The sequence below is a fragment of the Aptenodytes forsteri genome, unplaced genomic scaffold (assembly GCF_000699145.1).
Source record: "Aptenodytes forsteri isolate BGI_AS27 unplaced genomic scaffold, ASM69914v1 Scaffold321, whole genome shotgun sequence".
Taxonomy (NCBI): domain Eukaryota; kingdom Metazoa; phylum Chordata; class Aves; order Sphenisciformes; family Spheniscidae; genus Aptenodytes; species Aptenodytes forsteri.
In genome coordinates this window covers 697,088-713,865 of record NW_008795030.1, presented here as the reverse complement: position 1 = coordinate 713,865, position 16,778 = coordinate 697,088, and the positions used below count along the sequence as shown (strand labels likewise).

Genomic DNA, 16,778 nt, shown 5'->3' with positions numbered 1-16,778 from the left:
CACGCACACGTACACACCCCCCCCCCCCATTTTCTCTTAGATGGGAAGGCAGTGGGACCAGGGATATGAAATTAGCATCAGATTTCTTTAGGAAAACATTTTAGCATTACCCAGGGAAGGCAGATGGGGGAGAAATAGGAACACGAGAGTAGAAAGGGAGCTAAATAAAGAGCACTAGCGACTCCTGAGGGCAACGCGCAGGCTCGCCATGGTACTCACTCAGGCTGCCCAGCTGTCGAATGACATTTGCCAGGGTGATGTTGGTCTTGCATTCCAGCTCGCTTCGAACACTAGGCAACGTCTGACGGCACAGGTGCCTTGGCTCAATGTTCCTCGTTACTAACGGCATGGTGGACCTGCTTCAGGCACTGTTCTGAAAGATGAAAAACAACCCAAAAAAGAAACAGGAAAGGATTACTCAACCACAAATTCCAGGCACACCAGAGCCATGGTGTTCGTTTTTCCTGCTCTCAAATGGCTTTATTTATAAGCCTTCTTTCCCCCCTCCCCACCCTTATAAAACTGGTTCATCAGAAATAAAGATCCTGCTGTTCTATGACTTGCAGTGACAGCAAAGCTCCACCAGCTCAGGTACAGAGGCAGAGATGGAAAACTACACATCTTCGCCCACACGCAAGGTGCTCCTGGCATTACCGCAGCCGTTGTTCCCTTCCTACCCATCCGCCGCCTCTGAGCAGTCTCCTTCCTCCCGCGCTCACGCACAGTGTCTTTGGCGAGTCTTACAAGCTCTTCTTCAGAAATATTTTAAACTTGCAATCAATAGGTTTGCTTAAACCCAGAGGATGAAGATGAGAGATATTAAAAAAAAAAAAACCCACACACACCCCCCAAACCAGCTTCTTCCAGCACACCAAAGCATGCGTGGTGCCTCTCTCCTGGAGCAGCACAGACAGGGCTCTCCTGAAACAACAGGAAGCGCTTGCAGCTGACCAGGAAACTTTCTGGTGACTGTTCCTTATCCTGCAGGCTGCACCCCTCTTCCCTTGGGAAATCCCCCGGGGCCGAGGTTTACACTGGACCATTGTTTTCGTGCTACAGCAGTTTAACGATGAGGGAGCTCTAATCAGGATGCAGGACTAGAGCGTGCTCAGAAAGAAGTCAAGATTGATTGTACAACAGTCAGGACAAACTTCCAGTTCTTTCTTTTTTAAAAAAAGTAAAATAAAAAAAAAAAAGAAGAAAAGATAAGTGTCCGGAAGTTATGCTTTAGACAGAAAATGCTTTTATGTGCAGGTCAGTGTCTTGAACTAACAAAAATCTCCTTTGCTAACAGGCCGAAACATTGAAGCAACAAACAGCTCCCTCTCAGATTGTCTGCCTCCAAGAGAGAGGAGGAAACTTGGGTAAACAGCTCAGAACAAGGAGCATGATACATGCCTGAAATCTTTAAGACTAAGTGAAAGCAAGTACATCCCAACTTCTTGATTAATTTAGAAGGGGAAAGAATCACTTTTCTAGGTCAGCTGAGGAACAACCCATGAGAAGCAGCCAGCTCCCATGTGATAGGCATGCTGATCTGCTCGGGCTGGGTGTAAAAATAAAACAGGAAGCTAACAGCTTGGGGAACATGGCTTCCTGTCACCAACAGCAAAAACCCAAGAACCATAAAAAATCAGCTGTTTGCTCTTGACTTTGAGCCACCCTTTGATAGTCTCTGTGGCAGCTGGCAGCTTATCTTTGAGGTCCAGGAGTCCTTCCTGGATGCTTTTCTGTCAGGGTGTTAAGAGGAAGAAGTGGGCATTATCCCTCCTAATTACCTCACAAGCCAGATTTTGAATTGCTAAATTTGACCCATTAAGGCAGAGGAGTTCAAGAGCTGCAGCATACCGGGCGCACGGATATCTCCCAGACAAGCAGATGTAGGTTGCCATTTTGCAACGCCTCTACGCGAGGGATTTCGCATGCTTGTCCCTGTGCAGGGAAAGAGTCCCCAAAACCATACACCTTACAGAAAAGGGGAGCGAGATCTGCATCCAAATAAATAAAAGCAGAGACTCCCTGAGGACTGAAGCCCGTGTTGTTCTTCACTGTGTCCAAGCACTGCAGCAACCATCAGTAACCGCTGGGATATTTAAAGAACAGGGTGAACTAAGGAAGGACTCTGACCTTCGCTTCTAAATACCCCGTGTTTTATCGATTACAGCCCAAGCCCTACAATCTTTTGTCAGCTTTAGCGCTTTACGCCAGACAAACTTTCCCGGCTCCCCCCAGACTGCAGTCTGCACCAACAAGCAGCTCTCATAAACAAGGCAGCATTTGCAGGCTGCCTGCATCGAGCTTCTCCCCTCTGCTTCCCCAGGGCTCGGCCAGGGAGCACATGCGGTGGGATCTGCAGAGCCAGAGTGGACAGCCTATCCACCAAGCCCAGCTGGAAACCTTCCAAGGTGCAGGACAGACAGAAGGAAAACAGCAAGAGGTAAAATAAGCCTGTAAGGGGGAAGAGATGTGAGCGTGCATGTATAAAAAGAGGCAAAAAACCCCCCAAAGATGATAGGTATGCCGGGTCAGATAGATGCAGGTAGCACTAATCTCTGCAAGTATGGGGAGAACAGGGCAGAAAATGGAGTAATGCCCCAAATGCCCATAAATAAACAAAGGCTCAGAATATGCTGTCTATATACAGCCCCCCCCGAAAGTGTTTGCCTTCAAAGCATGTTTTGAAACTAAAAGCAAGGAGTAGTGGTGAAAGTCGCTTTTTTTTTTTTTTTTTTTTAAAATAACAATGGTACAGCACACATACATTATGAAATTGCACCGGTGCAAGACAGCAGAGATAAGGGCTATGAAAAACACTCCCTTTATAGCCTGGCTCATCCTGCCAGCCACCCCCACCCTCCCAGCACAGCCTGCCACACTCCACTGCAGAATCAAGAGTTTCGCCCTCGTGATCGCTACGACAGCCCTCCTCGCAGAGAGTACGCTTCTTCCCAAGGCGACGGGGACAGCTCTGCTGCCCCGCTGTTGCTCCTAACACCAGTCAGGATCCAGCAAGCAGCAGTCAAACTAAGAGATTAACCCCCTGGAGCAGCAGAGATGAGCAAGGCAGGGAGGACAGGATGGGCTGTGGACAACCACCCTTCTGCTCTCACAGCAGCCAGCGGCCTCTGGGATAAGAGGCATTTTAAAGCAAAATTTCCTCTCCTCTGAGCGGAAGGACAAGGAGCTTCAAGGTTTCAGATGTTTTTGTAGGGTGGAGGCAGGCAGATAGGAAATCTGGGACCTACAACCAGAGCCTGATGCCAATATTAGCGAAAAGAGCAGTCGATGCCCCCACAAGGCAGCACTTCACTCTTAGACCTCGTTTTTCCCCGTGAGTCTTTGGAGGGTAGGTATAGAGATAACAGCTAACAGGCTCCTGTAAAACCTTCATGCCTCATGAGTAGGTGGGACAAAGATTAATAGTCTGGATTGGAAAATAAGTGGTGTATTTCGAAGCAGCAGTCAGGAGGGGCAGAAAATCAAGTGTGGAAAAGGGACAAGGTATGAGAGCAGAGGGAGAAGGAGGAAGCAAAACACTGGAGACAGCACAAGGCATACAGCTGGGGGCAGGGAAGAGAGACAGTAAACGAAACAAGGAAGGGACAGACCTAAAAAAGCTTTCCAGGAGGCTCTTGCTTTTATTCTTTAAGAGAGTCATTAAGAAGCCGATTGACAGCGTGCTACCAGCAAGGGCCATCCAGAACCGCTTTACTTTCAGTGGTCAGGGCATGACAGCACAGCAGTTTTCCACCCCAGCTAGCCAGACTGGTCATCAGGCATTAGTCACTGTCACATAACTACCGCAGACCGTATATTATAACTAAATCCTACCATTCAGAAGCAAGTTAAATGAATTGCGAGGCCAAAAATCCCTATCTTTCGGGCAAAGATAAGTGTTTCCACTTGCTTATTAATGCTGAAGATTAGATTTGTTTCAGTAGTAGAGTTTGGGGTGCACACACTGTTTTTAAGAAGCTGCAAGAATGGCACGCCATGGGCGGAGAGGACCTGCCCCGATCCCAGCTGTAACGGGAGACAAGAGAGAGTATGTTAAAAGTAGAAGGAAACTGCCTCAAAGAAACAGAAAACTGTCTGCAACAGATTTCTAATGAATATGGAGAGAAAAAAAAAGGCATCAAATTGAAACACAGCGCTAGCTATGTGAGGAGGAAGTTAAGCGATCTTTGCTGGTTGCAGAGCACCACTGGTTGGGAGAGCTGTAAGGAAATGGGCCAACACTGAAGCCCGGTCGTGTGCCAAATCCACAAACACCGCTGCCTCAGTCGACGTTCAAAATACTCATCCTCCCAACCGCCATGCTTCACACCTTCTTAAAAACATGAAGGGCGGGCTTTTCTTATGGTAACAAATGATTTTTTTTCTCCCACTTGAATCAGAACCTTCCTACCTGCTCACGGCAAGCATTTCCTCTGAAGTCTCCAAGTCACGGCTTGACTCAAAGAAGGCTCCAAGCCTTGTTATGACGGCAGTGACTAAAAGCCAAACCATCCGAAAAGCCCAGCTTTGCCCCGTAGCTCTTTTCCCCTCGCCTCCCTGCAGCTGTACGCTGCCCCACCTCCAGCCGGGCATTGCCAGAATTCCTCATAATTTCCCCTCTCCCGAAATGCTTACGCACGCGTTGCCGAGCCCTGGCCCGCTCCACAGCCCCGCGCCGGCCCAGAAAAAGTTTGCTGAGCGCAACAAAAGCCCTGGAAGCTGAGCTCACCGCTCCTACATTCCTACTGATCTTCCAGCCACAACTGGCACCTTGTTTCCAGGATTCACCGGGCTTTTGCTCCCCGTCACCCCTCCTATCGACGCCTGTGCTTTCTCACTGCACACACGGTGGTCTCAGACGCCTCGTACTTTGAGAAAGCAGGATCCATGCATAGTGCTTTTTCACGTGGCTGCCGATCTGACACCCCGCTCCCTCCACAACAAGCTCTCACCTTAAATGCCTTGCTCACCAGCTTTTAAGTCGATTCTGACTTTGGCAATTATTTCTATAAAGACTTTTGGGGCGCTGGGGAACAAGCATGGCCCAACACAGGCCCGTAAAGGGGGGGGAGGGGGGAATGCGACTTGCAATTTTTGCCTTTCTGAATCCAGCACTTTGAGTAAAGCACGAGGTAAATTCAAGATGAGCGTGCTGCTCTAAGATTTCTTATCAGCAAGTCATCGACCGCTCTCCCCATGAGCTCTGCTGTAGCGGATCACTCAGGAATCCCAGTTCTGGATTAGAATCAAGTACAATTGGTTTGTTTCAAACAAGAACTGCCAGTCTATAAACCCCTCGCACAAAGCTGTGTCTTATTGACTATATTTAATAAATAGGGCTGGCACAGTAAAATTGGACAATTGTTACGAACAATAGAGGAGACAGACTTTGATTACAAGTATTGAGAAGCAATACAGGGACATTTTAGGATTGAGTATTTGCTTTCCAACGCGAGTTCTGTCAACTGAAAACAGCAACTCGGAGCAAATACTCCTTAACAAGCAGTTTGGAGCAGAGCAGAAAACAGCACTGCACAGCAAGAGAGGAACCAGCCTTTTTTTTTTTTTTTGTACAGCAGGCAGATAGCACAGTCAACACCGCGGTGCAGAGGAGAAGGCAGGCAGGAGTACAAGGTGAGACGTGTGTATGCAATGCACACAAAGAGCTGTAAATAACAGCCGAGTTGGAGGGAGAGATCTGGCAAGGGTCTTCTCACTGGTATTTGACCAGCTAGCATAGCATTACTGGGAGTCACCTGGGTAATTCCCCACTCAATGTGACACACAACCTCTTAGATCAGGGACCATCTGCAAATAAATCTGGACCCCAGCAGTGATATCATCTGCCATAGTGTCTGGCGTAGCACAAAGCACCTAAGGAGGACAGAGCTCATTTTTGGGGAAGGGGAGAGAAATTAGGCTTGATTTTCAAGTACGTCAGGGTGACCAATCACCCTGCCCTCAGCAGGGCTTAGAAAATCCTCTGCCTGCACACAAACAAGCACCATAGTCAAGGAGACCAAGCCTTCAGCTAAGCGCCTTGGAGAGCAGCCTTTAGGAGTACCCATCGGGGGATTAGACACACCAGCAGGTTTGGGAATGAGGGAGGAAGGAGATAATCAGATCTGAAATTCCCATCAGTATGAAATGAGACTTAACTCAGTAGCTTGCCAACGCAGACTGACTGTTCTTTCTAATGTCTGTGACAACTCTGCTTCAAATTTCAAGCTTCTCTCAGCAGTAACTACTCCCCCATGTAGCTGTAATGGCCAGAAAGAGACTGGCTTTTATGTAACCCCAAAAGACTAGCAGAAAGGGAAGAAGCAGCAGCCACACACACAGAGAACTGGAAAAAAAAAAAAAATTCAGCAGAAGGCTCTGCTGAGTGCTCAGGGCTATATCCAAGCTCACAATGCAGCCACAGAGAAGCGGGATGCAGCAATCAGAAATGCTACAGTTCCACACTCGGAGAGAGACCTAGCAATCAGTGCTGCATCCAAGCAATAGGGAGTGAAATTATAGAGCAAACTGCCATGTGATGCCACAAACTACTCCATCCCACCAGCTGTAACAAGTATTCATTCCCAAAAACGCGTCACAGGCTCATCTGTCATTAACAGCCCAGCCTGCCAGCAGCTGAGCAGGAGTCAGCAGTGAAGGGCAGCTGCAGGGCTGCTTCCTTTCACAGTGGTCTATTCTCCCCAAAAGCCACGGGGGAGACGCACGGGTAAAAACCCCCTGGGCGCCGGGGAAAACGTTGCCCACCATCTCTTACCAGCCGCTAAGACGGAAAGCGCAGGCTGCGTTTTCACCCACCGTCGCACAAAAGCTTTCCTGAAGCAGGATCTACTGAAAACACGGGGCCTTCAGGAGAACACAGTCAGCCGATCGCAAAAAACCCATACATAACCCCCCTGTAAATTAATAATCCACTTCAATCACCAACTCGAGAACTTTGCAGATACGATCTGCCGGCATTACGACAGCGGTGTTTTCGGCAATAGCGTGGGGCAAGAGCAGCGCTGCACATTTCCACAGCGATGTTCACACACTAGGAAACGTCAGCCCTGATCTCGCAGAGTAACGAAGCATTGCACAGCGCGCTGTGGAGTCCTTGAGACAACAAACATCCAGCCCGCTCTGTTCCCGAGTAAAAATAACTCTTTTTTTTCTCCCTTTTTTTTTTTTTCTCCAACCCCTCTCCAGTCTGCTGGCTCTGAAAAATGCAAAAGAGGCTCAGAAAGCCATTTTCTGCGTTTTTTTGTCTGGCTCATGCATTATCATCATCATTTACTGCCCTCAAGGGGATTGCACAGGTGTGACTGAAAATTTGGCTCTTCCTTTTAAACTTTTGTTATCAGCTTTACTGAAGATGATCTTGCTGGAAAAAATGCCAGCCTGCTCTCCTGGAGAGGGACTCGCTCGAAGCTGCTGGCAGAAACCAAGCTGGGGGTGGAAGGATGGGGGTGTCACTAACGGGGAACATACAGATCCTCCTAGCTTCTGTTGGAGTGCAAATACAGCCAGCAATTTGACCTAGACTCTTTTTTTTTCATTCCTAAAAAACACACCATTGCCCTAATTAATGTTTCCATTCATTTAGCTGAAAAACAAGTTAAACCAAGAGGGTCACCTGGTGTTCCTATCAATGCCTGACTAGGATACAGGCAGAACAAATGCATTTAAATAAAACTCTAGAAGAGATGTGACAAGAGAAAGGCAGTTTAGCTCAATTAAAGAGAGCTGTCACAGGGATTTGATTCTCAGAATACAGAACTATTGATTAAACAGGAATTAAAGCTCCGAAACAGAAAGGTTTCAAGGTCTTTGCCGTGAGGATAGACATCAGGAGAGAGACAGGGCTCCTTCAGCGCTAGAAGAGCTCTGGCTTTGTTGCTTCCTAGGAAACAGGAGCAGCAAAGGGAGCGGAATGCTTTCTGTTAAACCTCTGAATAATTTTGGCAAGGATACAATGTCAGTGACAATACAGAGCAGTATCACAAGCTTCAATCAACAGGTAGCTTTGGCCTCCTCAGGTACAGAAAAACCCACTATAGGTTCTCAAATATTTTAGGAGGATGTGGGGAGAGGCCTGGTCAGCGGGCAGGTTTCAGTCCATCGGCAGGAGGTCTCCAACGACACCTGGTCTGAGCCCAAACCACTGTCCAAAGTCAATGGGACTGTTCAAGGAATCAGTCTCAGCCTGTCCCAGGAGATGAGTCCCCTGAGCAGTAACAACCACCGGGGTTAGCAGCCACAGCAACCCAAGAGGGAGACGTCTACTAAAATGGGATTGCCACTCTGCCCCAAAAGCCAGCCCTTAAAGGTCAAGGTTGAGGAGCTTTCATTGGCAAAGTCATCCATTTGTTTCTGTCCCAATCCAGGCAAAATGAGCTCTGGATAAAATCACAAGATTTCATTTTCCAAGCCTCCAAGTCTGTAACAGCACTGAATTCACTTCAAAAGGTCTTGATTAGAAGAGATGCACTTTAGGTGGCAACACAAGCAGCATCGCTCCCAACAGCTTCATCCGGAGGTGCTGCAGGTACCCCAGCCTCACGCCGTCGCAGAACCACAGGCCAACTTCTGCAAATGGTGCGCGGCTGCTAAAGCAAACACCGCTGAATCGCTCATTCCCAGGCTGAATTACTGCTAATGAGGATAGCATTTTTTCTTCCTCTCCTTCACACCAGCCTCCTCCAGCAAGAGGAAAGGCTTGTGCCTGTAAGCACTAACAAAGCACTCGGTGCAAAGCACAACTCTCACAATACATCAGCACATTTTCATTCTAGGGCAGCGCTCGGTAATTAATACGGAAAGAGAGGGTGTGGTTTTGGTTTTTTTTCTTTCTAAATGACTTATTCCTGAAGTCTGAACATATTTTAACCTTCCTTTTCAGCAGATAAACTGTCTCATTTGCAGCTAAGCTCAGCCTCCCCTCCTTTAACACACACTAAACTATTTTGATTAATGAAAGAGTAGGAACAAACCAGTTCCAAGTGTTTTCTATACAGCTCAACTGCTCTTTCAGTTTCAACTCACGCCTAGATAATTATATCACAGCTCTGAATGCCCCCACCCTTCTGCTGCACTTGGGGAATACTGGAAAGATAAGTCTTTTCTTAATTATTAAATGTAAATAGCTCATTAAATATAATCCAATTACTTTAATTGTAAGAAAAAGGAAGTAATTACAATATGTACACGTATTCTTGCCTGAACAGTTTTAATATCTTAAATGAATCTTTGCAGCATTAATATTTTAAGTTAACCTTTGACACGAAGAAAAAAAAAAAGAGACAAGACACTGACTCCCTGATATTTTCCAGAAGTGTTACATCTGCTGGGATTTCTGTCACAAAAAAACCCAAGAGAACAGCCTTGAGCATCTAAATAAAAATGGTTTATGATGATGCTATTAGGAGGTGGGGTGGGGGGGGGGGGGGGGGGGGGGGGGAAGAGATACACGTGATGCTACATTAAAGACCCTGAATATGCTTTTTGGATCTCAGGAGCCAAGCAAGATGGGTATGACTATGAACTCATGAGAACAGGCAGGCCCCCACCCCACCGGTACCAAAAGCCACCATGTATCGGGGGGTTTCAAGGCAGTTCTCCTTCCCGACGCCTACGGTTTGTCCTGTCCAAGGGTGAGAAGAGGAACCAGGGCTGGGGGAGAAGGGGCCTGCCCCATGTCTGGGATTACCCAGTTCTTCCGTAGAGGTGCCCAGTGAGGCGACCCCACAGAAACACCAAATCTGGTTTTCGTGCGTGCACAAGCCATCTGTGCAACGTACGGGCACGGCGCATGATCCCGGGCTGCCATTTGGGATTTGCAGGCAGAGCTGCAGGAAGCTGCGAGTAGCAGTCTTCTGGTTTTGCTCAACAGCATGACAATCCTTGGACTCACTTTCTCCATCCGTGCAGCCAGCGGGACCGAACAACCTTCCAGGCAGACTTCAGCAAGGCCCCACTGTTTCAATCAGCCCCCCTGGTCTGACAGAGCAGGGTCAGATTTCAGCTTGGACGTGGTGACAGATGCCTGTGTAATCTCCTTGAGACAGTCAGAAAAATACTCTTTTTAAGCTGCAGTTGTTTCCATTTTGCATGTTCTGAGCCCAGCAGTGATCTCACCTTATGTAATCTAAAGTGCAAACTCCAGGCTCCGGACCGTCCAAAACTATTTCAGAGTGTTTGAAACCATCACTTTATTGAACCGATCTTTTCGGGAGAAGAGAGATTAGACCGTATTAGGGATGCTAAAGATGCAAGTCTTTCTATCAAAGCTCACCACAAGGTCTATAATAAGCTGCTTTATGGAAACCTCTCATGTGAAGCCAGACCCTAGATGTAACCTCCTTGATACAATATTGAATTCTCAATAGCAACCAAAAGGCTATTTTGTATAAGTTAATTACACGCGTTTTTAATTTAGCCTCCAAAAGGGAAGCGGCCAGTTATTTCACGCTGCCCTAGACAGAAGGTAAAGGTTTTACACAAGCTGTGTTTATAGCTATATGCCTCCCTCCAGCAAAGGATCAGCTCAGCAGCTGTTGGTATTGAAAGAACAGGATCTGGGTGTGTGCACGGTTCTCTCTCACTTTTTTTTTTTTTTTTTGCAGCTGCAAGGCCAAAACCGTAAGAGTGTGTGCTTTTTCTTACGGTGCACAAAAGCAGGGTGCCTGAAAGGGAAGTCGCTTCCGCTCTGGCAAGCACTCAACAAACTATTTGCTGGGCTAAGGGGTGGTCGGGGAACTTTCACCCATCCATTCAGCCAGGGCCGCTATTCCCCCTCCCTCCCAATTAAATCCCATTTTTTGCACTCCATGCATGAACCGCAGCTACACCAATACATCAGATATTGTGGCTGATAGCCTTCTCTGAATGCCACTTAAAGCCCTCCAGTGCGGAGCTGCCTGAAAGCAAAGCATCATTCATTCTCTGAGCAACAGAAAAAGACTTTCGCTATACAGAGACTTGAAGTAAGACTCTAAGAAGTAGGAAAAGGGCATCCAGTGAAAGAGGAAATGAGAAATTAAAACCACATTCAATCTTATTAGCGGTAATATAATAGGTCAACAAAGTACTTTGCAAAACTCCACAGCATGTGAACAATTTATGCAGAACTCGCTCCTATGCAATCAGTGACACCAGCCCGTTTGGCTATTACGGAAAAAAGCAAAGATTGTCAGCGGCTATTTTAAATAGCCCAGCTTGGAGGGGAGATGGCCGGAGATATTACCTCCATGCCTTGCAGGAGAGTACACTTACGAGATGAGAACGGGAGGAATATTCCCCCTCCTTTTCCATCTGAAACATTTTCTCTCTCTAGGGATTTCCAGCATCTTATAAGCGAAGCCTCTTTGAAGTACCGCAAAGTGGCATTGCTCATCATTTCAGTAATGATAGTAAATAAGCTCCAGTATTTTATTGATCCTTTTGCTTTACAAACAAAAGGTCAGAGTCATTAGCCCAGTTTTATGAGCGGGGAGAAATGGAGGCTCGGAAGAGGCAGGTTGCTCTGTAACATCATCGGAAACGTCAGCGAACAAACAAGACAAGGAACCCTAAGCCACAGGACTTAAGAATAGCCATGCTAGGTCATCCAGCCTCCAGACAAACCAGCATCCTCTGTTCATCGGTGGCCAGGTTTCAGATGCATAAAGAAAAGAGCACGAGAACAAGGCAGGCACAGAGCAACAGTTCTCCCTGCTGTCCCCTTCCACATTGCAGCATCCCACCGCACCTCAAGACCACACGGAAACAAACACTATCATTTAATTGTCCTTTATGGATTTCACTTCCATAAACTGGTCTCATCAGCTTCTGAACTCATCTAAACAGTCAGCATCCGTGAAATCCCAGAGCAGCCAGCCCCACATTTATCATACGCTAGGTGAAAAGACGCCTCGTTTTATGTCCTTCTCTTTACAATTAGGAGATTTTAATCTCAAATCTATGTGTGTCTTTGCTTCGTAAAGGAGTTGTTCAAATAAATGCATCACCATTCATATTAAACAAGCACCTTCCGAGAAGAAGGTTATCTGGCTGCATCAGACAACACAAGAGAAGCTCTCAATTCTTATTGAGCACTTTCAGCACAAACCAAAACAATAAACTCATGGTTTGATTTACGGCAGCAGTAAGAACAAATTATTTTTAGTGGACAGCTCTTTGCGTGTTGTCCGTCCCGTTCTCGACTGTGCACCACTTCCAACAGTAACACAGGAGAATCAAAGCCTCCAAGACAATAGGTCACCAGCGATCTCAGAGCAGCTCCTCTGAAGCGGTGCCACAGCAACAGCCTCCCATGCAGAAATTTAAGCCCTCAAGAACAAATGCTAACTGCTGCTGCTTCACAGGCATCTCCCTTCTTCCTCTCTTGGCATCACAGCAACCTTTAAACCACCACTTCTCCCCAAAACAGGTCTGGGATACTGCTCTGTAAGAGGAGACGACACAGAAGGCGTCAAAGGAACAGAGCGGGTCGCCACTGACCCCATTTGTGAGAGACCAATTGAGATTCCTGGTCCTTTAAATTTTCTTCATCAAAGCCCCTGGCAGATGCATACTTGAGATATGTCTGCGCTCTGCCACTTCTCCAGTAGCAACATAATACCAGAAAGCTTTACTGCTATTTCAAGAATTAGGGTAGGATCTAGAGGAACTATTTCCCAGGCCCATTACTGCAGCGAAGGCGAGCTCGGGATGGAGAATGTGATTAACGCTTTGCACTGCCGCTGTGCTGCTTGCTCAACAAAATAACGTGGAAGTTCACGTTTCAGTTCTTCTGGGAGGGGACCTCCCCCCCCACGCGGGGGGGGGGGGGGGGGGGGGAATCCTGCAGACCTTCAGATAGAAAAACAAATCTTATATAAACCAGAATCAGGCCTGAATGCGACGACCTTCTGGAGAAGCTCCTGTTAGCAAGCACGCCCTTTGCAGTGAAGCCTGATCGGCAGCACCGGTAGCCTCCCCTCCTCAAAAAGACAACACACGGTCTTTTTATTACACAGAGTTGCAAAAATACAAAGGAAGTAAATGTCACCGGGGTGGTTCTGTTCTGAGCAGCCATTTGCTTATTACCCAGAAGCCATTTCCACATGCCTTTTTTTAAATCCAGTGTTTATAAATACCTAAAATATTTAAATAAGTGTTAATCTGCAGTAGCTAAGGCCCCGATCTCACAAATATCTAGCCTTGCACAGCGAGAATAAGTACTCAAATACACAATTTCTTACTACAGATCCCATCAGGCGCAAGAGCGCTGCTGAAAACAGTAACACACCGTAAGACAGGCTGGGAAAATAGTTGCATTTTGCTTTCCTAGATTTCCGCAGGGTGAAAGTGTCACTTTTGGTTTGCCTCCTGTGCATTTTGCGCAGCGTTACTTTAGAAACTATATAAAGGAGCAAGCCCAGCGCTGAGCCATCAGACTGTGGGCTGTTCTGGCTATTTTAACCCTCAGAAGAAGCTTTCGGCGGTGCGTGGTTTTGCCAGGTGCTGGTGTCCCATTCTGTATGGGGACAGCGGGAACTTCATACACAACACATGCAAACACAATTGCTATTCAACCCTTTTCCTGGTTTGTGACTGACTCGTGCAGCACACGCAGCACGAGTATTTTGCTCAGCTGAACGACCAATGGATAACTATCATCATCAAACCTAGCAGAGACAAAACAGAAACCTTACATGTAAAGTTATTAAACATTTGAGTCCAGAAAGCCCACAGAGAGAAACTATCTAGAAGGATTAAAGCCAAGTCTTACACTTCTTGAAATCTTCCTTATTAAAGTCTGTCAAAGAAAACGAACCTGATTTTGTGGAAACATTAATCCTAACAACCTTCTTTGTTCTTCTATCACCGCAAAAAAATAATAGAAAAAAAACCCAGGAGATGGATTTGCAGCTGTAACTATATGCATATGAGGCAATCACTGAAGTTTTAACCCCTCCACCCACACTACGTGATTATCTAAGCTTTGTGAATGAAATCAACTTTTCCTAGACCAGCCCTGAAGAATGAGATATATTCAAAACATGCTGAGAAACTGGGTTGGTAGTTATCATAAAGGTTGTATTCTTTTTAATGAATCACTGCTCACAAATACCTTCTGAACTGTGACTTAAAAATACACCATTTCTGTTCGGTGTGTCACATTATTCATAGGGAAACCAGTTTTATACTCTGCTTAGAAGAACTTTACTATTAACTCATTACTTCAAACCCCAGCAGTGATATCTCTAAAGACACGAGGACTGCAGTTCCAGCCTCTACCCTTCTTCAGTAAGACACTCACTTCACTACACCGCATTTCAAATAAGTCTTGTATGAAATAAAGTAGCCAGAAACACACCGTATTTCTTTTTTTCCCCCCCTCCTCGCAGCCTTAGCTTGCATCCTCCTCCCCACCCCCCCAGCACAGTTTTGTAAAACCAGAGCTTGAAAGATTTGTTAGGAACGTAGACCGGAGAGAAGCTAAAGTGAGGAACGGGGGTGAGCCCGCAGCCAGAGATCGGGCAGTGGCATCGCACTGCTGCACCGCTGGTGGGTTGGGGTTTTTTTTTTTGCGGGGCTGGGGGACAGGGCTGTGGGAATGGTGAAATGAAGCAGGGGTCTCGCTAACGTCACCGTGCAGCAGCTTGGAAAAACCTGATCAGCAGCAGACAGCTTGGAAAGGGTTTATCTTCACAGCTGTGAAGAGGAAGGAGCCTGACAGGCACCAGCCATCAGAAGGTTGTTTGTTGTTTGGGGTTTTTTTGAATAAAAAAAGTGGAATTTGGGGCATTTACTGTGAAGGAGCCTGACAGGCACCAGCCATCAGAAGGTTGTTTGTTGTTTGGGGTTTTTTTGAATAAAAAAAGTGGTTGGGGCATTTACTGTTTGAACTTGTTACCAGACAGATAAAAAAAATATCACATTTCTTTTTAAAAGCAGTGAAGATACGCAGTTTAGGGAAAAGTTTACATTCAGTTCACCCCTGGAAGTTTATCCTCTTACAACCCATACTTACTCAGTACAGCAAGGCTTCACCCTGTTTCAACTGGGCTACACAGGGAGCTGATAAACCTGCTCCTCACCCCAAACAGAACGAGGCTTTTAACCAAGCAGAAATCGATGCTTTGGAAGGCAGAAGTCCTGGGTTTGATCCCCACCGTCACCAACCCACCCAGGGACAATATTGACAACTGTAGCTTGACCAAAGATCAGAACTAGGCAGGCCTCTCAAGCTTGGGTCAAGCTCTCTCATTCAAACTTTATGTTTTCAAGCACAATCCTTAAAAGAACGCAAAAAAAGCACAGAATTGGAGTGCCTGGCCTGCTCCACCCCACTTCCTGGATAAAGCTTGTCCTTGGCTGTGAATACAAGTGGATTTTCAAAGTCACTCTATCAACATGCTGTCTGTGTTTTCAGTGGGTAGATGTTAGCTTTGGTTTGTTTTTCACTAAGTTTTGGATTAAACTCTGTATCGGTTTCTATGACGAAAACCCACTCAAGGTCAATAAGGGGCAAATCGGAATGAAAAGTGTCGCAACGCAGCATTTTAAATTCCTGCAGCATTTAGTAGCAACTGATTCTGCAGATGTTTAAACCGGGTGGAAAACGTAACTATTCCCCTTCCTCATGTGACCAAGCATACAGACTTTAGTACTTCCCGTAAAGCAACATTTTGCACCAGCTTTGTCACAGGGAAGCACGCGCACACACACCCGGCTGGCTTCTCACATCTTTTACTTTCAACTTTTCCATCTCACAAGTCTTTGGGAAGGACACGCAAGCGTGAGGGTTACAGAGGGCTCGATCAATTACGACCCCGTCTGCAGCAAGTGTACTTAATAAAGGTTTTTTTAGCACTATTGGTATCATTTCATGTCCACTAACATCTGTAGTGCTGAAAGACTTAGACTTTCAGTATTTTCTGCTATCTTACTGAACAGGCCTAGTCCTGGCTTTAACACATCATGCAGTCCCACCAGTGGTCTGATTTATGTAGAGGTGCCCAATTCTGCTGTTGCTACTAATGAAAAGTAAAACAGTAATGCCAAATGTGAAACTTTTGGCGGGGGGGGGAAGATACCCTAACATGGGAAGGTCCTTGAGGTCAAATGAGAGCTAACAGGGAGGAGCTGCAATCTCTTACCTTTCCCCAAAGGACATATGCTATTCGTATCCCAAAGGCATAACCCCAACACAAACCTAAATGCTGGGGAAGTACAACCCCAAGGACATTCCCTAACAACTTACTTCTTCTCTGGAAGAAATATGGTCTGAGGTCACTGGCAGGTCAGTGCATTTGACCAAACTACCCGACCGTATCCCGTTACGCCCTTCAAAGCTTTCTTTCAGAGAGCGCCTAGGGATTTAATATTGGGAAAAACATTTTCCAAACCATGCCACAGCACCCACATAGTCTCACCCCAAGCAGTTTTACATTTTGTGTGCCCATAGTTAACGGTCAAGGGGCTTACACACATCCTTAAAGTGTAGCCAGGCATACTGAAGGGTGCACCCACTTGTGGGGCAGGACAGCCAAGAGGGAGCAGTCGCTTTCACAGCAACACTGCATGGGCGCAATCACCAGAACTTGCACCAACAAGGGCAGCCAGCTCACACCCAGACAGGCAGACTTTGTACACAGACACGCACGCATTTGCACAAGCACTGATGTCAAACCCAGACAGCAAAGGCTGCGACCAGCCTGGAGAGGGAGGGACCCCCCTCCCTCAGCACAGCACCACTGCCTCTCCCTTAGAGGGGACCCTGCAGCACCCCCCCC

At 46.7% G+C, this 16,778-nt stretch overlaps 1 protein-coding gene across 2 annotated transcripts in view; it reads right to left on the bottom strand.

Moving 5' to 3' along the window:
- WASF2 (WAS protein family member 2) overlaps nucleotides 1–16,778 on the bottom strand; it is a 34,227-nt gene that overhangs the window by 16,497 nt on the left and 952 nt on the right. The window contains exons 1-2 of one of the 2 annotated variants that reach the window (XM_019471254.1): nucleotides 678–797; nucleotides 220–373 (exon numbers count right to left, since the gene is read on the bottom strand). In XM_019471254.1, coding sequence (XP_019326799.1) covers nucleotides 220–349 — 130 coding nt within the window. In that variant the 5' untranslated portion in view covers nucleotides 350–373; nucleotides 678–797. Of the gene's footprint in view, nucleotides 1–219; nucleotides 374–677; nucleotides 798–16,778 lie in introns of those variants that run through there. The other variant, XM_019471253.1, reaches the window with a different exon arrangement.